The sequence below is a fragment of the Chlorocebus sabaeus genome, chromosome 16 (genome assembly GCF_047675955.1).
Source record: "Chlorocebus sabaeus isolate Y175 chromosome 16, mChlSab1.0.hap1, whole genome shotgun sequence".
In the NCBI taxonomy this organism is placed as follows: Eukaryota; Metazoa; Chordata; class Mammalia; order Primates; family Cercopithecidae; genus Chlorocebus; species Chlorocebus sabaeus.
Genome location: NC_132919.1, coordinates 16,842,128 through 16,868,578, shown reverse-complemented (window position 1 = coordinate 16,868,578; position 26,451 = coordinate 16,842,128). Strand labels below are relative to the sequence as shown.

Here is a 26,451-nt window from a genome sequence, read left to right as displayed (position 1 = left end):
TCAGGACTCAGCAAGATTTTTCTGAAAAGGACCTGGTAGTAAACGTCTTGGGCTTCGTGGACCCTGTGGTCTTTGTTGCACCTACTCAACAATTACTCAGCTCCGCCACTGCAGCCCCAAAGCAGCCACAGACAAGAAGTGAACACACGGGAGGAACTGTGGCTCCTATAAACCTTTATTCACCACAACAGGAGTGGGGCTGCATCTGGATTGTGGGCCATAGTTTGCCAACCCCTGCCTGACTTCATGGCAACACTGACCTTCATATTTACGCCTCTTAAAAACATGTGTAAGCCAAGTGCAGTGGCTCATGCCTGTAATCCCAACACTTTGAGAGGCCGAGGCTGGAGGATTGCCTGGGGTCATGAGGTCCAGGTGAACCTGGATAACACAGCAAGATCCCGTCTCTACAAGAAATCATTTCAAAAGCAGCCAGGCATGGGGGCCCACACATGCAGTGCCAGCTACTCAGGAGGCTGAGGTGGGAGGATCGCTTGAGTCTGGGAAGTCAAGGCTGTAGTGAACTGTGTTTGGGTCACTGCACTTCAGACTGAGTGATGGAGCAAGACTCTCTGTGTGTGTGTGTGTGTGTAAAGGTTGTGTACAAGACACACCTTTAATTAATGACAGCCAACCCTCAAATAATCCACATAGTATAGGACCCTTACAACGCTACACTCCCAACTGTTATCCCCACCCAACTTTTGTTTTCTTTCTTTCCACGGATTCTGTGACCATCTTCCTCTCCTCACTGACTCTGCATGAAGGGGATTCCTGGTGGGGGAAGGGTAGCCGGTGAGAAATGAAGTACCAAGAAACTAGCAAAGGGTCTTCTGGCTGTCTGGGGACAGTCCTCGTGCCATCCCTGGCCTAGTCTCAAGGGTTCTGGGCTGGTCACCCTGCAGTCTCTGTGCTGTGTCTCTGGATCTGGCCTCCATGGGAAGGACCCTGGGAGACCCAGCAGAGTGGGGTACCTGGTTGACAAACATCCTCCTGTTCCTCTGGCTACGTGGCTCAGGGATAGGCCCAGACAGTGTGTCCAGGTGTGCCAGGCCACATCACTGCCCCCTTTGAGATGGTCCAGAGGACCTTGTGGTGCAAGCATGAAGCTCGACACCCAGAACCTGGGACCAACTGCCCCTCCCTGTGTCCTGGAGTTGGGGTCCAGTCCTGAGAAGACTCTCAGTCACCTGTGGGTGCTGATGAGGGGAAGGAGGAGTTTGTGGACTCAGAGGGGCCATTGCTAGGGGACTCTGAGCACCATCGCTCAGGGGTCTGGTCAGTGGGGGTCTGGTCAGCAGGGATTGAACTCTGGGGCTCAGACATAGAAAAGCTGGTCAGTGACCCTTTCTTCTTTTTCAGTTCTTGCCGCACGTGCAGAGAGAGAGGAACTTCCAGTGCCTGCTACGGAGCCAGAGTCCACAGCATGGGGAAGGCCCCATCGAGAGGCAGCACTGCAGCTAGAGGTAGCTCCAGAGCCCTCTGGGCCCTGCACCAGTACAGCCAAGGACCAGCCAAGCGAGGAGCTACCAGACCTCATGCCACCTGCTATAGCCACTGGCTTCAACCCTGGAGCTGAGAGCTTAGCTGGAGATAGACGTGGCAGAGAGGAGATTGCGAGCAAGGCTCAGCCAGCAGCTCCCACGCTGCCCCTAGTCCTGGGCATGGTGTGAGCCTTGGTGTTGGAGGCCAGGGTGTTAAGCCTGAGTTCCTCTATCTCACTAAAGAGAGGCCTCTTTTATTTACCAGAGCCACAGCCCTGCTGCATCGGGACCTTTTCACTCTGCTGGTGCTGGGGCTGTCTATCTGCAAGCTGGAGGTGCTTGAGAGCAGGAATAGGAGCCTGTGAGGAAGGGTTCCAGCAGCTCCTCCTGCTCCCAGAGGTGGACTCCTCCTTCAGGCATGGAGGTCTCTCCACTACTGGGCTTCTGGGCTATTTGCCCCTGATTTGCTCCCTGGGACGGGCTCTTCTTAGCAGGTAGGCAAGGGGTGTGGGGACCAGGTGGGGGCTTCAAAGGGTACAGCATCAAATCTTCCAAACTCAGCACTTGTGCCCTGGGGTCTCTAATCTGTCTTCTGCCCTAGGATTTATTAATAGTGTTAAATTACCATTTTATACAAATGACGTTTAAATAAAATTTGATTTCTGAAACTTCATGCCTTTTTGAACTCCCTAATGTTAGATGGTGTTTTTGAGGCGATCCTGAATATCTCTGATAGTTGTGTCTTTTGTTGTGGTTGTTTGTGTGACTGAGTTACCACCAAATCAACTGTTATTGGAAACCTTTCAGGTATGGCTTTTAAAAGACCTTGACCTACTCTTGCCTGTTTTGACCCTCCAGTTTATTGTGGAAAGAAGGATCATGTAGTTTTATGTCTCCAGCAAATCAATCACTTTCCTCCCTCCATAGCAGGGAGGAGTCATGGCACCCCAGAGGGTTACTGGGAGGAGGAGGTGAGGAGGTGTATGGAATCCAGCCCTGCCACACAGACCTAGCACGTTACACCCTAGCTGAGTCCCCTGCTAAGGAAGGGGCACGCCCTCTGCCCTCTGCCCTCAACCGTCAGCCACCCATCCCTCATCTGCACCCCCAGGACTGCCCCAGATGGGGAGGTCTGCGATTGGGGAGGACACATAGATGTTCTGATGCTAGCTACGGGTCCTAGGGTGGGGGTGGTGACAGTGACAAGGATCTGGGTGCATACATGAGTTGGGCAGCCAGGCCTGGCCAGAGCAGTGACACATGCATCCACACATTAGTGCACTCACATACATGTGCACGCTCACCTGCACAAACACGCTGCACACGTGCATGTTGAAACTTCAGGGATGGGAGGATGCTGACTCCAGGCCCTGCTTGGGTCTGTAATGGGTGCCAAGACTCCACAATGTCACTGGTGCTGCATACCCTCCCGCCTACCTGCCTGCCCTCTCTGTATCTGGAGCTCTTGGAGACAAGACACACAGCGGTGTCTGGTTCTGCATAGAGGAGGTTTTCCTAAGTGAGAGGCACAGCTGGATCAGCAGACTCAGGTGAGTGTGACCTGCTGTGTTCCCTCCCTGCTGACGTGGGACAGTCGCTACCTGGTGAACAGTGCTGTCCTCTGGGCAGGTGCCGAGAAGGGTCATCCCTGAGCACTCACCAGGTGACCATTCTGCACTGACTGTGTAGACGGTTGTTTCCTGCATCCTCACAGCAACTCTGTGGGGTGGGTGCTGTCTCCAAATGCACCCGTTTGACAAGTGAGCTGTCTAGGGTCAGAGGAGCCGATACTGGCCCAGGGACCCAGATGTGAGCCTGGGATGTGCTCTCAGCCCTGCCCTGTGCAGTGCTGGACTCAAGCCCTGACCTCTGCGGCCTCCCTGCCCTGGATTCCAAATCTCCCTGGGGTTCTGGACTTCAGTGGGGCAGAGCCTGGCCCTGGAAGAGTCACTAAAATGGAGGCCCTATGGGTGGTGGGGAGGCGAGGGTTCTCAGTCCAATTCTGTGCCTTAAGCTGGGAGGAGGTCTCACCAACTCAGACTTCAGGTGTGGTCACTGATGATCCTTGTGGGACCCACTGGACACATGGGGTCCTGGGGGAGTGCGTCTCCCCCGGCCAGAGTGTGTGAGAACTGGAGTAGGACGGAGCAGTCACCAGTTATCTTGCTTCCTACAGAAAACTGGGCATCTTCATGGAGATTGATCTTATACAGATGTCCAGTCCTGACCCCATCTGCCTCCAGGTGCCCGGAATAACTCATCATGAGCCCTTGACGCTCGACAGGTGGACGCTGTTTGCCCTGCTAGGGCAGGTGTGTATCCACCTGAGAGCACTTGAGGACAATAGGCCTCTCTTTCCAGGTTGCCCTGTGCTCAAGTCCTCAGGAAGGAGCCCACCCCAGGTGGGATGCAAGGACTCCAGAGACTGAGGAAGGGGTGGGGTCACTGGGTCTGGCCCCCGTCACCTGGAAGGGGTGGTAGAATGGGGCTCCTCAGGCCGGAGGGTGTCTAGGGGTGTGGCAGGACTGGTTTGGGTGTTTTCTGGAGCACGACTTGGTCTTGTGGGATGGTGATGGATGAGGTCATGGATACCCTGCATGTGCATGGGTGAGGGGACATTATTGAAAAGTATGAGCAGGTGCAGGTAGGGCCGCTCCCTCAAGAGAGGTGGGGCCTCTCCTCCCTCGCTGTGCCTGGTCAAAGGCTCCTGGGATCCCTAAGATCATAGGGCCAGGACAGGCTGTCCACGCCCTTAGGACCGCAAGCGCCTCACCTTGCCCCCCTCTCCCTGGCCCCCTCTGGGTCACAGGGACACGGAGCTGGGTCAACAGTGGACATGGAGCATGAGCATGTTGACATCTGGAAATTCACTGATCGCCTCAGGATTGTGTGGTGAGTCCTCTGTCCCCTGACACATCGGTCTCACCTCAGGGACAGGTTTTGTTTTTAGAAAGATCTCTCTGAGGCAGGACATGTCTCCCTGGCTCTGGCCAACCTTCTCTCCAGGGTCAGAACTCCTCCCTGCCTCTCCTGCAGGTCCAGCCCGTGGTCAGGGTTAGGGCAGAGCCTTGAGGCCCATCTAGGGAGCTTGGGAGAGTGGGTGGGACAGAGAGGGGGCTGGGTCTGACCCCTGAGCTCTCAGCACTTAGGTCTCCACATCAGCAGGAGAAGAGGGGGCAGCCTGTGGGTCTGGCCCTGTCCCCTTGGGGGCTGCCCTGATGAGATCTGGGGGTGGTGGCCACAGGCTAGGGGGCCCCTGGCCAGGCCTGAGGGCCATTGTGTAGCAGGTCTCCAAGGGCTCAGGGGCCCCAGCTGAGGCATACTGTAGGGAGGGGCATGGGGACATCAATGGCTGTGACTGTGGGAGGCTGGGGAAGAAGAAGGGGAGGGCCTGGCCTTGGCATCTCACAATGAGGCTGGGGAGTAACAGAGCGTGCAGCTGAAGGCCCCGGGAGTGGTGCTGGGAAGGGATCTGGGCCTGGTAAGGGGAGCCCAGCTTGGAGTCAGCCCCTTATAAATCATTTAATTATAAGACACAGGATTAAGAGAGGGAGGAGTCTGGGGAAGAGGGGCGGGGTGAGCCCATGAGACCTGCCACTTCTGGGATGCACCTGAACCAAGCCAGCCCAGGGTGGAGCTGATAGCCTTGGGAGAATGACAGATGGGGCGGGCAGGGAACAGTGGCACACCTGGGACCCCTCAGTGGGGGGACTTGGTCAGTCCCCAAGGCTCTGCGTGGCCCTCCAGAGACACTGGTTCCCGCTGGCTCAGTCAGCACTGTGCAGGGTGGATGGGGGGGCCGAGTTGGTGCAGGTAGGACAGCCAGGCACCCCATGTCCTGGCTGCTGCAGTGGCTGGAAGGAGGCTGAGGGATGAAGGCTGACTGCCCTGAGAGCCAGCTTTGGCTGGAGGTGGGGTGGTGGGGCCATCCCCACTGTTGGCAGGGCTCTTGGTCACCCTTGTCAACCAGGCTTCTCTCCAGCAGGCTGGGAAGCCCAGTGAGACACCTGGGGGTCTCATGCCTAGGCGCTGACAGGAAGAGGGTCACAGGAAGGCCAGGGTAGCTGGAGAGAAGGTCATGGTCTCTGGGCTGGGCAGGATGTGGGAAGATGGGGAACAGCCAGGGTCAACGGCCAGGCTGCAGGGAGAGACAGGTGCACACTGGGAGGTCAGACCCTGCAAGGCCTGTGGGGAGTGTCAGGTGTGAAGGGCTCCAGGTGCGTCCTCAGGGCACTGGGCAGCTCTCAAGCCAGGTTATCTGGACATTGGTGGGTGATGAGGTCACTCCCAAGGCACTGCTGTCAGTCAGGGCTTGGCCACCCACCCTAGGCAGCACCCATCTTGTCGGAGGGGCTGGGGCCCTCTCAGGGAGGGAGATGGTTCCTGGCCTGGGCATGTCCTCAGCTCTGTCTGAGTTGCCTTACAGTGAGACGAAGCTGGCTCCTGTCAGTGCCCTGGAGGTGAAGATAAGAGCCTGTGCCTGCTGCATGTGAGGCTGCCCCAGGGATAGGGAATCAGGGCTGGTGGGCAAGGCAGAGGGGGCAGCCTGTGGGCCGAAGTTGTGGTGACTGGGAGTGACACTGTCACTGGGAAAAATGGCAGTTCCTGCTCCACCTGAACCCAAGATTCTGTCTCCATGGTGGTTCAATCAAAATCCAAACTAAGAACCACAGTCTTGCTCAGAAGTCACTGCCTTCTTGTTCCAGGACCCCAGCTGAAGGATTGGAAACAACCATGACCCAAGCTTTTTGTGGTCTGAAGATGCTGAGTCTTGCTATCAGGAGTCCAGGCAGCTGGTGCCCGTTCTATCAGAGGGTCTCAGTCCCCCAGGGTCTGCCCTTTCCTGGCTCCTTCCAGTTCCTGGAGCCCAAGACCCAGCATCCATGGGCTGCTGCCAGAGGCCAGACACTTCCGCTAACTCCATCCTGGCTCATTTGATAGCAAAGAGATCAGGAAATAAAACCACTGACAAGTGGCTGAAGATGCTTGGAGACTGGCCAAAATATAAGAACAGCAAAAAGTAACATGGGGAGGGAGTGGCCCCGTGACTGTTCTCTACAGAGCCAGGAGACAGGCACCCATGGCTGTGACCTGGCACCGTCTGCCTCTCAGCGGGTGGGTGGCACCCTGTCCTCACCCAGAGGACACCAGGCCTGGTTGCCAGCATTTTGCCCATCCATGCAAGCATCGCCTTTCTAAGAGAAAACCTAATACCAGGACCTGGGCCACCCCTAGCTCAGGGGTAGGGACGTGTCCTGGTGACCCAAAAAAAGGAATAGGTCCAGGTCAGAGTGCACAACCCTGAGTGCTCCTTCACACTTTCAATTGCCTCTCCCTGGGACCCGAAAAAGGCTGGAGACTTCCAGAACCCTCAGGCTCTGATCCTCCCTGAGTCGCCCCGTGTCCTGTCTCACTAAAGCATTTTGTCTGTTTCTGTCTCACAGGGTTTACAGAGGAATTCCCCCCACCGGTGAGGGACTGAGTGTGCTCACTCCTTCTAGACATTGAGGAAGTCAAGGCTAAGAACCCAGGGGGATACAAGATAAGGCCCTCCCATACTCGGCCAGGGCAGGACAAACAGGTCAGGCCATGTCAGGAGCCCAGGACTCCAGCTGGAGGGAACATCGAGCCCAGGTTGGGGGTGGGGGCTGTGGTCAGACGCATATCCTGGGCACAGACGGTGACTCAGGCACCACAGGTGCACTGGGCTCTGCTGACCCTCCCAGGTTTCAGAAACAAGGCAAAAAAGGAGCTTTTTGCAGAAGGAAATCTTCCTCCTTTCCTTCCAGAAGTGCTGATGGAGGGATGACTGCCGTTTGGAGCAGGGAGTCTTTTGTGTGTTCTGAGGCTGCTTCCTCCTCTTGGCCCTGTCCTACAGGTCATGAAGGAGAAGGGCAAGAGGTCCCCACATGATGTTTAGAGATCGATATGGAGTCAAGGCACGTGGTGTTTACAGAACGATTCAGTGTCAATGCATTTCGGGGGCTGTAAGGGTCCTAGGGGAGATGGGCAATCCAGAGGGATGGGAGCTTCCCCAGGGCAGAGGCCAGGGTCACCCAGGTGGGCTGACAGAGCCGCCAAGGGCTCTTCTGGCCAGGGAGCAGCCAGGATAATGGATTGAGCACCTCCCAGGTTCCCCTGGGCTGGGCTGGGGCATTTGGGGCCAGAACCCAGGTGGCTCCTGAGGAGACGCCAGGCAGCAAACAAAATAATGCAGAATGGTGAAAAGTGCTCTCCATGATCCATGGAGCCTGAGGTGGGCAGATTGCTCAAGGTCAGAAGTGTGAGACCAGCCTGGCCAACATGACGAAACCCTGTCCCTACAAAAAATATCAAAATTAGCCTTGTGTGGGGGTGTATGCCTGTGGTCCTAGCTACTCAGGAGGCTGATATGGAAATATCAAAGCGACTTGATTCAGGGTTCTGCTAGAAAATATTTAACCAAAATAAAATACCAGTTACCTTCAAGGAGCACACAACACTATTTTCAAAGGTAAACTAAGTTCAGAAACTTCAATATTTCACAATAGACATTTTCCTCGATTTCTAAAACTAGATACAGAATGAAAATGCTCAGTTTTCATATAATCGCTTTAGCCAGTCATAGACCTGTGTTTACAAAAGAAAGGCAACAGTGATCCTCTGTTTCAGCACAAAAAGATCTATATCTGCTGAAAATTCATTGAAAGACTCTTTATATAACTGTATTTGTTCTTTGCTTTCATAGATCACTGGATTTGGGTTCAGCAGTTTTAAAAAATCTCTCTACCCATGTATGAATCCGGATATGGATGTATCTATCTACATATGTAGATATGTATGAATGTTTGCATGTATGTGTGTTACCTATCTACCTATGATCTATCTAGTCCCTTGGTTCTCATCTGTGATACCACGATTCAATCAAAGAAAAGCAATATGGCATCACTGCTGTGACACGGTTATTCCACATGCAGTATAGCATAGGATTCGGTCAGCCTTCTCGACCACTTTCTTGTCTACTTGATTTTAGAGTTAGTTCTTACTATCAGGCAGCTACTAATTAGTTGATATTAAAACCAGCCCTTGTTTAGGCATTTTACTTCAATAATATAGTTTTTATTGTTTAGGCATTTTATAAACTTAACCTTTCTCTTGCTATCTCTCCAGAAAGATGACAAGACTGCATTTATAGTTTTGCAACTACAGATAATTGTACAAATAACTAAATATGTGGAATTGTTAATTTGTGTCAAGCACTATACTAGGCATATTACATACATAATTTATTTACTCTATATAGCCACAGTATAAACTAGTTACCATTTAATCCACATTTTTCAGATAAGGAAAATGAGGCACAGAGAATTTGAGAAATATATGTACATTACACTAGTAGGATATAGCAAAACCCCCATTTAAACCCACATTTCTCCCCAAAGAGCTTAAACTCCTTTTATGTTATACTGATTTGCTACTTATCACTTTTGAGTCTCAGTTTTCTCATCTAGGAAGTATACTACTTCATTTATTCATTAACTCTCAGTCGCTTGTGCTAGGTTATATGGAGGTGCATGCACAAGGATTAACCAGGAACAAAACAGACTGTGTATGCTGTCAAGGACATAACTTTCCAGTGAGAAGAGTCAGAGAGCCAGGAAATAAATGACTGTAACATGTCATGTGGTGACAAGAACTTTTATGAAAAATGAAGCAGGCTAGAGAGAAAGTGTTGTATTGGAAGCACTATTGTATACCATATGTGGAAAATTCTGCTAATGAGGTATTTGAATAGCAAGAAGAAGATTCTAGGTAAAAAGTAAGACAAATCTAAGAAGGAGGATGTTCTAGGAAGAATGTGTCCATCAGTGAGGCCAGAGCAAAGTGCACAAGGGGAGGATGGTAGACGACAGTTTCAGAGCAATGCCACGAACTAAATCATGCAGGGCCTTGGAAGACATTGTGGTCAGTTACTGTCCAACCAGGAGACTGAAACTGCACAGTAATTTGAATAAGGAAAATTGAAAGTAAATAGCTATTAACTATTTCAGGGAATTATCTCTTAAAGCAGGGGTGTGTCCAATCTTTTGGCTTCCCTGGGCCACATTGGAAGAATTGTCTCAGGCCACACAAAAAATACATGAACACTAACGATGGCTAATAAGCTAAAACGAAAAAAAAGTCACAGAAAAACCTCATAGTGTTTTTTTGTTTGTTTTGGGTTTTTGTTGTTCTTGTTGTTGTTGTTCTTTTTTTTTTTTTGAGATGGAGTCTTGCCCTGTTGCCAGACTAGAGTGCAGTGGCATCATCTCGACTCACTGCAACCTCCGCCTCCTGGGTTTAAGCGATTCTCCTGCCTCAGCCTCCTGAGTAGCTGGAACTATAGTCACACGCCCAGTTAATTTTTGTCTTTTTAGTAAAGACGAGGTTTCACCATGTTGGCCAGGATGGTTTTGATCTCTTGACCTCGTGATCTGCCCGGCTCGGCCTTCCAAAGTTCTGGGATTACAGGCGTGAGCCACTGTACCCAGCCTTGTTTTGTTTTTTGAGACAGAGTCTTACTCTGTCACCCAGGCTGGAGTGTAGTGGCATGAAATCTGCTGACTGCAACCTCTGCCTCCAGACTCAATCGATTCTTGTGCCTCAGCCTCCTGAGTAGGTGGGATTACAGGCATGTGCCACCACACCTGGCTAATTTTTGTACTTTTAGTAGAGAGAGACGGGTTTTCACCATGTTGGCCAGGCTGGTCTTGAACTCCTGAACTCAGGTGATCTGCCTGCCTCAGCCTCCCAAAGTGCTGGGATTACAGGCATGAACCACTGGCACCCAGCCAAAAAGCTCATAGTGTTTTAAGAAAGTTTACAAGTTTGTGTTGGGCCTCATTCAAACCAGCCCTGGGTTGTGCGTTGGACAAGCTTGTGAAAGGTCAAGCAAACACACACACAAAATAGGGACAGCAAATTCAGGGAGCTGCCACTGCACACTCCAGGACTTCAGGCAAGCACTGCAGGAAGAAACAAATCTGGAAGAATCCCCCAAACACACCAGAGCTGAGTGCTAGACCTCCTTGGAGAGGGTGAGGATGTGGCCTGCTTGACAGCAGAGAATTTTGCTGAGTTTCTACACTGACGAAACACTGAGAAGCTGCTCCCCTAGGTGCTGCCTGTGACCTGCTCTGTCCCCAGAGAGGTGATTAGCCACTGTTGGCTGCTGTCCCCTACAAGAGCAAGGTAAGAGGAGCACTCAGAACTAGAAAGAGCCTCAACTTTCTCCAGTGTCCCTCTAGCAGATGCTGCAGATGAAGTTTCACACCGTGCCGCAGACAAGGCAACGCCAGCAAGCAGGGTAAAGGGAAGAGGTTTGGAACTGATGGTAATCAGCTCAACAGTGCAAGAAAAATGAGTTTTCTTTTGGAAAACATCACTGATCATTAGAGAAATGCAAATCAAAACCACAATGAGATGCTACTTCACACTAATCAGAATGGCTATTACTAAAAAGTCAAAAAATAACAGATGCTGACAACGTTGTGGAGGAAAAAGGAACACGTACGCACTGTTGGTGGGAGTGTAAATTAATTCAGCCATCGTGGAAGACAGTGGTGATTCCTCAGAGACCTAAGACAGAAATACCATTCAATGAAGCAATCCCATTACTGGGTATATACCCAAAGGAATATAAATCATTTAATTATGAGACACATACATGTGTATGTTCTTTCCAGCACTAGTCACAATAGCAAAGACATGGAATCAACCCAAATGCCCATCAATGATAGACTGGATTAAAAAAATGTGGTATATATACATCATGGGGTCCTATGCAGCCATAAAAAAGAACGAGATCATGTCCTTTGCAGGGACATGGATGGAGCTGGAGGCCATTATCCTTAGCAAGCTTATAAGTGTGAGCCAAATGATGAGAACACATGGACACATAGAGGGGAATGACAAACACTGGGGCCTTTCGAAGGGTGGAGAGGTGGGAGGAGGGAGAAGAGCAGGAAAAAAAAAAACTAGTGGGTACTAAGCTTAATACCTGGATGATGAAAGAATCTATACAACAAACCCCCATGACACAAGTGTACCTATGTAACAAACCTGCGTACGTACCCTGACCTTAAAAGTTAAATTTTTTTGAAAAAAGAAAAGATTAGTTCTGCCCTAGTTCACAGAATTTGAGCCAAAGAACCAAAGGGTGAAATTTTAAATGATATTTTTCAAAAATCAGCTAGGTGGCTTCATGGAAAGACAAAAGGAACAATAGAAGGAATAAAAAGCATGTAGAAGGACAGGCTACTAATCGAGACCTGAGATGACAGATGGGTAGGGGTGGCAGCAGTAGACCGGTAAGAGATGCCTGGATTCACAATATGTTTTTGTTTGTTTGTTTGTTGTTTTGAGATGGCGTTTCCTCTGTTGCTCAGGCTGGACAGCAGTGGCGCAATCTCGGTTCACTGCAAGCTCCTCCTCCCGGGTTCACGCCATTCTGCTGCCTCAGCCTCCCCAGTAGCTGCCACTACAGGCGCCCGCCACCGCGCCTGGCTAATTTTTTTGTTATTTTTAGTAGAGATGGGGTTTCACCATGTTGGCCAGGATGGTCTCGATCTCCTGACTTCGTGATCCGCCCGCCTCGGCCCCACAAAGTACTGGGATTACAGGCGTGAGCCACCGCGCCTGGCAGGATTCACAATATGTTTTAAAAGAATCAACAACACTATCTACTGATAAATTGGTTTGGTGTATGAGAGATAGAAAGTAGTTCCAGAGGATTCCAGATTTCTTATTGAAGAATAGAAGTGACATTTACTGGATGGTAAAGACTGAATAAAAGTGAAAAACAGTGAGCTTCTCACTTCAAAAAAAAACTGACAATATCCTATATGTCAGTGATAAAATTTTAAATCTGAATTAAAAAAAAGAATTTTCAAAAAATTTTATCCACTACTTGAGCCAGACTGCTGTCCAAACACCTAAAGATCTTTCTGGTTAGGGTGGCCATGATTTAACAAAGCTGTTGTTTATTTGACATTGTATAATGAAATGTGCCAACATTTAAAAGATCTGCTTAACTCCGTGAAACAATGTCTAATGGATGATATTATAAAATTAGGCATGGGTAAAAATTATAAGATGGAACAACAGATTTTAGAGTAAAATTAATCTTTTTAAAATCTTAAAGAGTTTTAGTAGTTTTCATATTTAAGTTTCCAGATTCCACATTACAGCTAATTTTTAAGAAACTACCCTTTTAAAATTTTCAGTGTAATATCAAAAGAAGATTGTCCCCAATTACCTGAAAAGGTTATTAAAATACTTCTCCCTTTCCAAGTATTTTTCTCTGTGAGACCAGACTTTTTTCATACACTTGTTTAAACTCAATAACATATTTTAACAGATTAAATATGGAGTTAAATATGATAATCTAGCTATAATCTATTAAATCAGATATTAAGGAGCTTAATAAAACTAGTATCACTCTTCACATTAATTTCTATTTTGTTCAGTTTTTTATGCAAATGTGTTACTTATGTTAACACATAATGAGTTTGTCATCATTGCTTTGAATCAACTCATATACTTCTTTCAAGATATCAGACTCAATTTTAATACGGTAAATACCTAAACATATAATGCAGATAGATCAAATGACTTTGTGGCCCCCAATAATTTTTAAGATTTTAAAGAATTCCTGATGCCAAAAATTTTGAAAACTTGTCTTTATTCTTTTGTACTGTAATTTTTATTCCATTTTCAAGACTACATACTTGCTGTACAGATTCAAGTTGACAAAAAATTGAAAACTAACCATAAACTCAATACAGAGACCATTACTAAATTAATAGAACTGTGTATTTATCTCTCTTTTAAAATTTGTGCCATGTTTGACTAGAAGAACCTTACCTACATTATCGATCGTATTTTTTTCCCTTAACCTCTGAATTTGGAAATATCATGCAGAGATGTACCTTTAACAACTCTTTCAAATTTTGTTTATATCGTCAAGGGCTATCAAGGATCATATTTATCCAAAAATGTAAAGAAAGAAATGATAGAAACACAATATTTGTCCCTTGGGAACTATAGGTTTAAGTTCTTAAAGGAAATGTCTAGTTGTTTTAATGTAAATAAGAATTTTCTTTTTTCTGCTAGGAGGTATAGTATTCCACCTTGTGCTACTCATGTTATTTGGCTTCCATGAATTTTAGTCCTTCCCCATTATCAGAGCACATGCATTTCCTAACATCTTCCTATTTCTACCGCGTCCATCCGCTAAGCTTTCCCTAACTTGTGAAATGACATAATGCCTTGGAAATGAGAACAAAAAACATGGACTCCTCCAAGTCAGCAAGGTGAACCTTCATTCTTAATTTAAATTTTAGACTGTAATCATGTGCAAAAAATATGAATATACTGCTTAAATGAAACAATCATCTATAAATTTAATACCCAGATCAAAATAATCATGAAATAAACATCTATAAATTCAATACCCAGATCAAGTTTCCTAAACAGTCTAAATTTCCCATTTGCCATTTTGCCCCAATCACAATTTACCCTCAATAGTAGTCGCTGTGCAATCTCCTACCACTTTCTCAGGTGCTTTTTGTCTTGCCTGCTTTTTATTCCCTTTTCTCGGTATTTCTTGCCTTCTTTTGACGAATGTAGATTTTCTTAAACATTCATTTTATTCCCTTTGGTTTGGAATTTATATACTCTTACTCTCTTGTTAGAAATTTACTAGAAATTACAATATATTTGTTGACTTATCAAAATTTAATAGTTATTAATACTTTTACCATTATTCTGGAAAATGCAAGGAAGGACCTTATCCCTTCTTTTTTTTTCTTTTTTAAACAGTCTCACTGTGTCACCCAGGCTGGAGTGCAAGTGGCTTGATCTTGGCTCACTGTAACCTCTGCCTCCTGGGTTCAAGTGATTCTCCTGCCTCAGCCTCCCAAGCAGCTGGGACTAGAGGCACCCACCACCATGCTCAGATAATTTTTGTATTTTTAGTAGAGACGGGCTTTCACTATGTTGGCCAGGCTGGTGTTGAATTCCTGACCTCATGATCTGCCCACCTCGGCCTCCCAAAGTGCTGGGATTGCAGGCATGAGCCACCGTGCCCAGCCCTGTTATCCCTTCTCACATGTACTTGTACTTGTGTGTGAATTGGGTCTGTGCTATGTATTTAATATCTCCAAGGCGTTGCTGTTTTAGTCCATTTGTGTATTGTCAAGATATCTGCCACTTCTGCTGCTCTCCATTCATCCCTGAACCCTTGAAAACATTTATTGTGATCATTTCGCTTTTTCTTATTTCTCAATAAACACGCTTTAGAATTTCATTTAGGGTCTATCTGCTGATAAAAAAAATTATGTCAGTTTTTACGCATCTGAACATGTTTTAATGTTATCTTTGTTTTTAAAAGATACTTTTGTTGTGTAGGGAATTTTTTGACTAGCGATTAGTATCTTACATCACAGTGAAGCTCTACTAATTTCTACTTGTTTCTTGGTTTTCTGCAGCTTCATTACCAGGAGTTTGTCTTTCTGAAATTGCAGGTTATTATATTTCATTAACTTTAGAAAATTCTCAGCAATTGGGTCTTTAAATATTTTTCTGTCCCATTCTTATTTTCTTTTCTTTTCTTCAGTGTATATTAGATTTTATTATTAAATATCCTCAGTGACTCTTAAACTCTTGTATCCATATCTTTATGAATGTATGTATAAACATGCATATTTTTCTGGTTAGTTTCTTATGATATCAATTATAATCCACTGCTTCTTTACTCACCTGTCTCATTTGCTGTTAAACTCATCTATTGAGTCACCTTTTTTTCTTCCTCACAATTTTTAGTCTTAGAATTTTTTTGTTTTTTTACCCTAATCTGTCACTTTTATAGTTTCCATTTTCTTCTTGAAATTTCCAAGCTTGACCTCATGTCTTTGAATATAGTAATTCTAGGTGCTTTGACACATTTTTTTTCCCCTTGGCGTCTGTTTATTCCTTCTCAGAGTGTCTTTTTTCTTCATTGACCCTCATATCTTTGAGCAAATGTACAAAATATAGTGGGTGAACAACTGGTTTTGGCTGTCTTTAGAGGCCCAGATGATGTTTTCTTTCTCAAATGATTGCTATTGGCTCATGCCAGAAGGATAAGGACAGTCAAGTCCTGAATTACTTTCATAAAAATTTGGAGTTGGAACCTTTTTGGGGTACTCAGGTGGAGAGCAGCCAGCCTGCTGTGGTGACTGGGTGAATTCTAGTTCCTTCTCAGTGCTTTAATGCACCAGCAGCCTTTAATATCCATGACCAAACCTGGGGCCTCTGCAAGACTAGCACAGGTTTAACACAACCTGGTAGATATCCCATCTGAAGTAACAAATGGCTCCAGGGCAAAGCAGCTCTTATTTCTCTAGATGCTGTTTCTCTCCAAATCTCAGCCTGACAATTCTCGGCTGTGCATTAATTTAGTTAGTGTTAAAAAAAAAAATAAATTATTACCTCCGATATTTATTTATTTATTTAATTTTTTATTTTTTTGTGATGGAGTCTTGCTGTCACCCAGGCTGGAGTGCAGTGGCACAATCTCGGCTCACTGCAACCTCTGCCTCCGAGAATCAAGGGATTCTCCTGCCTCAGCTTCCCGAGTAGCTGTGACTGCAGGAGCATGCCACTACTAATTTTTGTATTTTTAGTAGAGACGGGGTTTCGCCATATTAGCCAGGCTGGTCTCGACCTCCTGACCTCAGTGATCCACCCGCCTCGGCCTCCCAAAGTGCTGGGACTATAGACGTGAGCCACCGTGCCTGGACCTGATTTGTTTTAAAATGTTATTTTACATACAAAAACTAATTTAAATTATTCTAGGGTACCTAGTCTGTCTTTATCAGAAGCCTAAGTCTGACATTTATTCATCATAAAAGACGATATTTGAAGTTTTCTTTCACTTGTGATCTGTTTTGTTGTTGACCTCACAAAGTTATCTTACAAAAATGTTCTTGATTATGTCTGATAATATTGTTTTGACAAATAATTTTTTCTTTGTGCCATTCTTGAAACTTTTATGTTGTAAATGGTTAGATGAAAAGAAGAACTATTTTAAACTGGTGTTACAAAGCAGTGCTTACTAAGGACCTATGTGTTAAAAGAAAAATGGCAATATTTGTCAAAATGTCTATGCAAGCACCTAATTTGAATGTATGCTATACTGCAAATAAAATGTTTCTATTTATAAATGTCTTATTTTTTGTCGCAGCATAGAATAGAGAAGGAATAAAGAAATCTGTAACCGGTGTCATCAATCAGTTGTAAACCCCAGCCTCCAAATTATGTTATTAATCGTTGGTACTGAGAGTTCACAGTGAAATAGAACAATTAGAAAACATGGGCAAATAAAATTGTTAAAAATTCATCTCTATGATATGCCATGTTCTGAATAGGCAGTTTCTGAGTGTCCGGGCAATCTGTACAAGAAAGAGTTGTTATTTGGTCAAGGACACATGCACTTTTCAGTCTAGAAGAATGTCATCATTTTCTTGAAGTAATTGCAGTGTTCCCACTCTGTATCAAACAGCAAATACCTCTGATTCTTAAGTCAACAGCATAGTTATTACTTAATTTTTTTCCAAGTGAATAAAATGAAAAATAAATTGTTATGTCACAGTCCCAAAAAACTACTGGTATATGGAATAGTTGAGATGATAGAACATGATTTTACAACTCCAAACTGAAAATATCTATCCAAGCAGTTGCATCCCTGAAAAACTATTATATTGTCTAGCAAAAGACTCTCTCAGGATAGGAAGTTTTTCTAGATTTTTCTAGAAATAGAGACAGGGATTAAATTTTATGTGGCCCCAAGGAAAGGAATCATAATTGAGTATTGTCAATGATTGCTTATGGGCTTGAGAATTAAGAAAAAAAGGACCCCTCCCCACAGGTACTAACAGTTACATAACCGCGGGTGCCATGGAACAATTTGACATATTGAAATAATTTTCTATAATCATTCAGATTTGTTTACAACAAATCAAATTATAGCTATCAAATTCATATTTATGTAAGTTACAAGTCAAATCTTATTTTAAAGTACATTCAAACTCTGAAGATTTATCTTAACAATGACAAAGCAATTGACTGGGAAGTAGTATTGTTAACCATTCAATTGACTATTTGACCTAAGAATACTGTATGGACATATATTTAACTTATATTGAAACAAATAAACATGTTTGTTTATACCATATAGTTATAGTTTTATTTGATTTTTTAAATAATTCAACCAAAACCATCAATCCTGAAGTATCAAACTCCAGTGACTTCAGCAATTCTACTTTTGAATTCAGTGATTTGGTAACAAATGTAAGTAAAATAATAATTTTGGCCAGGCATGGAGGCTCACATCTATAATCCCAGCACTTTGGGAGGCCGAGGTGGGCAGATCACAAGGTCAGGAGATCGAGACCACGGTGAAACTCTGTCTCTACTAAAAATAAAAAAAATAAGCCAGGTGCGGTGGCAGGCGCCTGTAGTCCCAGCTACTCTGGAGGCTGAGGCAGGAGAATGGCATGAACCCGGAAGACGGAGTTTGCAGTGAGCTGAGATCATGCCACTGCACTCCAGCCTGGGCAACAGAGAGAGACTCTTGTCTCAAAAAATAATAATAATAGGCCGGGCGCGGTGGCTCAAGCCTGTAATCCCAGCACTTTGGGAGGCCGAGACGGGCGGATCACGAGGTCAGGAGATCGAGACCATCCTGGCTAACACAGTGAAACCCCGTCTCTACTAAAAACACAAAAAACTAGCCGGGCGAGGTGGCGGGCGCCTGTAGTCCCAGCTACTCGGGAGGCTGAGGCAGGAGAATGGCGTAAACCCGGGAGGCGGAGCTTGCAGTGAGCTGAGATCCGGCCACTGCACTCCAGCCCGGGCGACAGAGCAAGACTCCGTCTCAAAAAAAAAAAAAAAAAAAAAAAAAAAAATAATAATAATAATAATAATTTCATGCTAACCCTCTCCATTTATTTCAGAATCAGAACAACATTTCACCTTTGATTATTAAGCAATGTTCTCAGTATCATCTAATATTTATCTTTGCAAATGCAAGCACTGAACACTGATGTTTTAAATAACATCTTGTTTTTAAAAATCATGTATCTTTCATGCATCTGTAACCATCTGATCAATGATCAGAAAACAGGAAAGTGAGTAGCACTGGGATTCTCTCAGAGAGGCACATTTAATTGGCTGGGCCCCTTTGAATTTCCATCTAGAATCTTCTGAGATTAATGTACAAGTGATCACTCTGCATAAAAGCAGCTTAAAATACTGGACATAGCTTCAGTATCAGAACGCTTTTCAACTATAGTGTGACGTGCACAATTGCTTTGTATTTCTTGAATATTTTCTCTCTTCCACTTGGTTAAGAATTGAGCAGATTGTGCTTTTCTGGAGAAACAAAAAACAATGTTGGAAACCAAGTTTTATTTAACAAAATTAAGTGATTTAAGCAGAGAGAGATTTTGAACTTAATTCTACAGTACATGTTTCACAACAAATTTCCTTGTATTCATGGTAGGCCATTTCACACACAGAGCAAGTTTGAGCACTGCAGAACACAGCTAATTTTGCTAATGTATCACAATTACAGAAATACCTGTGCTAAATAACTTTGTCCTATTTTCATGAAAATGAACAGTGTTCAATAACCCTCAAAATATTTTATTTCATGCTGATTCAGATTTTTTCTAACCATTTTTTTCTTTGATGTTGCTTCCACAGTAACATAGAATGCTTTTAAAAAGACAAATGTAGTTTGTTTTCATGTATCTTTTTCAGATACTCTCCTTAAGAAAGCACGGTGACTTGCAGTTATTACCATGCGTGTTCTTTTTTTTTTTGGCTAAAGGATATAATTTGTTGTAAAAAGCTAATCCGAACACTGTCCTATGTATATACAGGTGGCCATGCTGTTAAATTTACACATAGAGACTGTCAGTGACTGAGAATGACTCAAATTGCAACCTCCTGTTTTAATGTTGCAAAGGTTGCCTATGCCTGATGGTGTGTTAAATACCCAAAGCTTGCAAGGAGGGAACTAACGATGGACCTTTTCACTGGGTGGTGGTGCAGTTGTGCTTCCAGAATCTTTATCCACTTTACTTCATAGTACAATAAGATGAAACAAAACACAAACCGCCTGATTTCCAAGAGCTTATTTAAAACCAAAACCATGTAAGACTTAGTAATTCAATTTATTACAGTTAGTATAGTACACATTAGATATGGATGACATATCAGGAGTAAGTCATTTAAATCTAGTAAAAAATATCCAGATGATAACATTGATCTGAGCAGCATTGATAGTTATACACGAGGTGGTCATGTTAGCGTTCCACAATAAATTAAAGAGATGAAGTCCATGAAATTATCTATGCTACTCTATATTACAGATGGGAAAAGCTTGGGTAATATTCAGTGCGGATACTCACTTGTGTTCCTGACTCATAGGCGGTGCTCAGATACATTTAACCCACTGTCTGACAGTATGAATGAACGTGTGCTATAAGTGAACCCCTTTGGGGCATAAGGTTATTTTCTGTATGAGTACATTAAATCATTTTGTTTTCCAAGTAAAAATGAAGCCTTCAATTTGATCGAATAAAATACAAGACGTGCACCACCACGCCCGGCTAATTTTTTGTTTATTTTTCTACAGGCAGGGTTTCACCATGTTGCCCACGCTGTCTGGGATTCCTGAGTTCAAGCCATCCACCCACCTTGGCCTCCCAAAGTGCTGGTATTACGGGTGCGAGTCACTGCAACTGTCCTAAAATACAGATTTTGCTTAATTTCTGCACTTGATGTTCTGGTACAGACATTTGCTTAGAAATACAATATAGTTAGCTGAAGCCTTTTCATGGGGAAATAAGATCAGTAAGTATTCCAGGATTTTAAACTAGAATACAAAAGAAAAAAAAATTTTTTTTAAATGTAGGGTAATATAAAATGTATTTATATCTTTACATTTAACTGCTTATTTTACAAGCAGTAATAGTTATCACTAACCATTTAGTTTATGTCAAGTTCACCTGTGTTAATACACACAAACTTCTAAGAAGTTCTATAATGCCAAATAAAAAAGCACCATTTACGTTTAATATGTATTTTATATAGGCATAATGCAACATTACAGGATTGCATTTACAAATTCTCTTGACTCTAAGCATGAAATTATGGTAAAAGACTAAGGCAATTTAATTGTTTTTGGGTTTTTTATATTAAGGAAACCTAAATTTGTATGAGTGAATTAATTGAATTAATTACATTTTCTTATAGGCTTATCAGTGTACCCTATCTTTGTTAAAATAACATGCACTGACCTACAAAATGAACGCCTTATTCACAATCATGTTTCTGCCACATTCTTAAGGATTTGGGGAAACAAATGCAATCTAAAATCAGAGACTCCATGTTCAATGCCAAAGGTACACACCTCTATTTTTTTCCCCAACGAGCCCCTTGGAAAAGTCTTTGAATTACATATTAAAGTGAGCTTCAAGGAAATGTGATCTTTTCGTTTATAGCTGGTGAACAGCATGCAATTTGATAGCACCGTCACTAACAATCAAAGACTGCTCTGGATCTAACTACTAAAAATGACCCACACTGCAATCGCAAAATACTCGGAAGTGGGAATTTATTGAACAAAGTTAGGCCGGGACTCTAAAGCAACACTTGATTCTTTAGCTCCAAAGACCACGACGTTTAAACATTAGTATCACTATTGTTTCTTTTTCCCCCAACTCTTCTCCCACACTGCCTTCTTCTCCCCCACCACCTTCTCCCACCGTCTTTCCCCGCTTCCCTTCTCCCTCCCCGCGCCCTCCCCTCTTCTCCCAGCACTGTTCTCTCTCTCAGCCCGTCTTTCTGCCTTTTTCTTCCCCTCTCCCCACCTCGTTCCCTGCTCATCCTCTTCTCTCCCACCCATCTTTTTCCCCCCTCCGTCTTCTTTCCCCAACGTCATCTTCGCCACTTTCTCCTCCCTTCTTCTTCCCCGCAACCCGTCCTCTTCCCTTCTCCCTCCCCACCCTTTTCTTCCCCCTTCCCTCTCCCCTTTCCAACCGTCTTCTTCCCCACCTTCTGCCCTTTCCCTCCTCCTCCTTCCCGACCCTTCTCCTTTCCCACCCCTCCCTTCCCCAACGTCTTCTTCCCACCTTTTTTTCCCCCTCCCTCTCCTCAACGTCTTCTCTCCTCCTTCTTCCCCACCGCGGTCTTCCCGCATCCTCTGCTGCCCTCTCCCCACCGTCTTCTTCCCGCACCTTCTTCTCCCCCGCAGTTTTTTTTCCCTTCTCCTCCGTTTTCTTCCCCTCAGTCTCTCCGCCTCCTCGCAGCACCGGTTCCTGTGGCGGCGGCTTTTCCTCCCATGTCCCTCTCCCCACGGCCTCCTCCACCCTCCTCTCCACCCGCTCGCTTCCCCTCTCCACCTTCCCGCCTATTCCCGCAGCAGCGTCTTCCCGCCGCTCCCTCTTCTCCCCTCCCCCTCCCTCTCCTCACCGTCTTCTCCCGGCCTATTACTGCAACCGTTTTCTTCCTCACCCCGCACCGTTTTCTTCCCATGTCTTCCCACCTCTTCGCAGCAGCGTCTGTCTGCCGCGGTCTTCTCACTACCCTCTTCTTCTCTCCCCATCGTCTCCTTTCCTAGCCAAGATCTTATTCTCCACCGTCTTCTTCCGCCTCCATCTCCCCACCTTCTTCTCGCAGCAGCGTCTTCCTGCCGCGCTTTTCTCTCCCCGCCCCATCTTCTCTCTTCCTCTCCCCACTGTCTTCTCCCCACGCCGTCTTCTCCCTTCACCGTCTTCTCCCCGCGCCTTTCCCACAACCGTTTTCTACCCACCCGTTTTCTTCCCCCACACCGTTTTCTTCCCGTGTCCTCCCACCATGTCGCAGCAATGTCTGTCACAATCTTCTTCCCACTCTCTTCTCTCCCTCTCGCCATCGTCTTCTTTCCCAGCCTCTTACTCGCCACCGTTTTCTTCCCCTCCCCACCATTTTCTTCCCGTTTTCGTCTCCCCACCTTCTCGCAGCAGCGACTTCCTGCCGCGCTTTTCTCTCCCCGCACCCTCTTCTCCCCGCTTCGTCTCCCCACCGTCTTCTCCCCCGATCGTCTTCTCGCCCCCTCCCTTCTCCGCGCTCTCCCGCTGCCTTTCACTTAGAAGCCCTCCACGCGTGCGCGCGCCTGTGTTCCTGCGCCCGGTGTGTCTCTGCGCCCAGGTAGACCCGTGAGCTGGGCCCCTGAGCTCCGCGCCAGCAGCCAGCTGGAGACCCCGGAGAGTCGCTGCCTGTGCCACCGCGGCTGCCGCCGCCCCCGCCGCTACCTCAGAACTGAACAGTGTTGGCTGCGGGCGGAAGACAGTGGGGCCCAGAAGACTGCGGGGAGAGGGGGAGGAGGCGACGGAGAGGGTGGGAAAGACCTTGGAAAGTGGGAGCGGGGAGAAGGAGGGGAAAGAAGACAGTGGGGAGAAAGTGCAGGGAGAAGACAGGGTGGTAGAGAAGACAGTGGAAGAAAACGGTGAGAAGAGGGAGAAAGGGTGGGAAAGAAGACGGTGAGGACAAGGCCGGGCGCGGTGGCTCACGCCTGTAATCCCAGCACTTTGGGAGTCTGAGGCGGGCAGATCACAAGGTCAAGAGTTCGAGACCTGCCTGCCCAACATGCTGAAACCCAGTCTCTACTAAAAATACAAAAATTAGCCGGGCATGATGGCATGCACCTGTAGTCCCAGCTACTCCAGAGGTTGAGGCAGGAGAATCGCTTGAACCCGGGAGGCGAGACCGCACCATTGCACTCCAGGATGACAGAGGAGACTCCATCTCAGGAAAAAAAAAAAAAAAACTACAGTGGGGAGAGGGCGAGTGGAAGAAGATAGTGGGAAAGAAGACCACCGAGACTGGGAGAAGATGTGGGGAGAGCTCTATTGTTTCACTGAACTTTCCTCAGTTAAAGTTAAAATATTCTCATAAGTTATGTATTTACAACTTTTGCTCTTCTGGTTGGTATATTTTTTCTTCCTCCATCTCCTTAATTTAACACCAAGTTGTAACTCCAACGACCTTCTTTTTATTTTCCAATGTTTTTCTTCTAAGAACATTCCTAACGCTGACACTTAATGTTGCAAAACTCTGAATCCTATTTCCTGTCATGTCTTCATACTTTCCCATTGAGATATCAGGAGATTTTCATCCTCTTATTTTGTTTACACTAGGAATATTTCAGCTTGGCTAGACCTGTTTTCTACTTAATTTTTTTCAACTTCAAGCTTGACAAACCCAAATGTGCTCCTGTTTTTTGTTTTTGTTTTTGTTTTGAGAAGGAGTCGCCCTCTGTCGCCCAGGCTGGAGTTCAGTAGGCTCACTGCAAGCTCCACCTCCCAGGTTCATGCCATTCTCCTGCCTCAGCGTCCCCGAGTAGCTGGGACTAAAGGAGCCCGCCACTACGCCTGGCTAATTTATATTTTTTTTAGTAGAGACGGGGTTTCACTGTGTTAGCCAGGATAGTCTCGATCTCCTGACCTCGTGATTCACCTGCCTCGGCCTCCCAAAGTGCTGGGATTACAAGCGTGACCAAATGTGCTCCTTTACCAATTGTTTCTGTCCCAGGAATTGGTTTCTTGTTGCACTGTGATACACATGAAGCCATATACCTTTTTCAGCTCATTATCCTGAGAATGTTTTTGTACATTATTGACACAGAATAGACACCTAATAAATATTTCTAAATTTTTATTGTTTTTCTTTGCCACAAAACAGCAATCACTTTTTTTTTTTAGCATGATGTACATGCCTTTTTATCATTTTGCCCTGAACTGTTTATCAAATCTTATTTCTTCCCACTCCCCCATTTGTTTCCCACACTGTGGCCATTCAGAACTACTTAGAACTCTGTCAACTCTCCATGCTATTTTATAATAACACTAATGAAAAGGGACTTTATAGCAGAGGCAGAACTCATTATTTTCTAAAAAGAAAAATACATGCATATCTCCCATGTTGAAAAGTGTCCCACAGAAAGTCATGTCCACCTGGAACCCAAGAATGTTAAGCTGCTTGGAAACAGGGTCTCTGCAGATACACTTGGTGAAGATGAGGTCACAATGCATTAGGATGGGCCGTAAAGCCAATGGCTGTGTCCTTACAGGAAGGTCGTGGGAACATACAGAGACCTACAGAGAAGATGGCCATGAGACAAGGGAGGCAGAGTCTGGAGTTATGCTGCCTACAGTCACGGAATGCCAGGGATAGCTGGAAACCACCAGAAGCTAAGAAGGAGATTTTACCTGAAAGCCTCCCAAAGAAATCAATCATACTCACACCTCCCTTTTGAATTTCTGGCCTCATGAACTGTGAAAAAATAAATTTCTATCGTCTTAAGTCCCACGGTTTAAGGTCATTTGTTCTGTTCCTGGCCTTAGGAAACTGACACAGCATGCTAAGGGAAAAGAAGAAAATTATGCGTAAAATGTCATTTTACTTTTTAAAGTAACTACTATTGACAGTAAATGAGTATTCTTCCAAGATTCATATGCAGAACATACATGCAGCCGAGAACATTTTTGGAGACCTATGGCACAAGTGATATGATCAATAAAATCCAAATATTAACCTACCAAAAGAATTATTTTTTCTTTTGCAGTATTTAAAGGTAATAAGCAGAGGTCATGAGCCCTATAAAAATCTATTCATTTGTTGTCACCTGATACTTATGATCCACTGACATATTTAGGTTTTTAATTCTTTGTACAGGTTATCGTTTGTCTTGCTACACAACAAATTTTTTATCATATACCTAAGTTTTTTTGTTTCTGTTTTTGTTTTTTGTTTTTTGTTTTGAGACGGAGCCTTGCTCTCCCCAGGCTGGAGTGCAGTGGCACAATCTCGGCTCACTGCAAGCTCCGCCTCCCGGGTTCATGCCATTCTCTTGCCTCAGCCTCCCGAGTAGCTGGGACTACAGGAGCCTGCTACCACGCCCCGCTAATTTTTTTTTTTTTGCATTTTTTGGTAGAGACGGGGTTTCACCATGTTAGCCAGGATGGTCTCGATCTCCTGACCTTGTGATCCGCCCGCCTTGGCTTCCTAAAGTGCTGGGATTACAGGTGTGAGCCACTGTGCCCGGCCAACAGCTGCTTGTAGTTAATAAAAACATAATTCCATTTTCCTTTTATGTATAGATTATAAGTAAAATCGGCATTTAAAAAGAAAAGTCTGTTCCACAATTTCTATTGGTATTGTATGTAGTATAACATATAATTTGTCTTATTTTTCCTTCACTCATTGACAGCTTAAGTAAATTTTTTAAACCAAGAAACTCTTTTCACATACCAGGCCCAGTGACTGGAATTGAGTATTCAGTATTGAACAGAGCAAAGAAGTTTCTTATCATTAAGCTCATATTCTATGTTATAAACATTTTTCCAGTGAAATTACTGCAATGTTTACAAGCAATATTGAATTGTGTTCTTATAATCACCCATCTCCATTTATTGTTGAGAATGAAGAAAACTGTAGAGCACATAATTCACTGCAATGATTTTTTTTTTTTTTTAGACAGAGTTTCGCTCTTGCTGCCCAGGCTAGAGTATAGTGTCACGATCTCGGCTCACTGCAACCTCCGCCTCCTGGATTCAGGCAATTCTTCTGCCTCAGCCTCCTGAGTAGCTGGAATTACAGGCATGTGCGACCACGCCTGGCTAATTTTTTGTTTAGTAGAGACGGGGTTTCACCAGGTTATCCAGGCTACTCTCAAACTCCTGACCTCAGATGATCCACCCGCCTCAGCCTCCCAAAGTGCTGGCATTACAGGCATGAGCCACTGCACCCAGCACAATGCTTATGGTGGTTTTAAAGTGACCTGAGTGAATATAGTGCATATAGCAATTCCTCATCTGCCATTCATTTCATCTACTAATCTGCTCTAACTACATTAACA

At 45.1% G+C, this 26,451-nt stretch overlaps 1 protein-coding gene across 1 annotated transcript; it reads left to right on the top strand.

Moving 5' to 3' along the window:
* Positions 1-1,103: 1,103 nt before the first annotated feature.
* LOC140708707 (uncharacterized) lies at positions 1,104-25,100 on the top strand. The gene is made up of 6 exons (XM_073005382.1): positions 1,104-1,192; positions 1,750-1,845; positions 3,661-3,796; positions 4,294-4,376; positions 21,248-23,518; positions 24,664-25,100. The coding sequence occupies exons 1-5, from the start codon at positions 1,104-1,106 to the stop codon at positions 22,752-22,754; spliced, it is 1,911 nt and encodes a 636-aa protein (XP_072861483.1). The 3' UTR covers positions 22,755-23,518; positions 24,664-25,100.
* Positions 25,101-26,451: the final 1,351 nt, after the last annotated feature.

Bases quoted from the DNA above. Each gene is read 5' to 3' on its own strand.
- LOC140708707 (XM_073005382.1), top strand. From the start codon at position 1,104: ATGAAGCTCGACACCCAGAACCTGGGACCAACTGCCCCTCCCTGTGTC. The intron at 1,193-1,749 runs GTGGGTGCTGAT...TTTATTTACCAG, and splicing joins GAGAAGACTCTCAGTCACCT to AGCCACAGCCCTGCTGCATC. The intron at 3,797-4,293 runs GTGTGTATCCAC...TCTGGGTCACAG, and splicing joins TGTTTGCCCTGCTAGGGCAG to GGACACGGAGCTGGGTCAAC.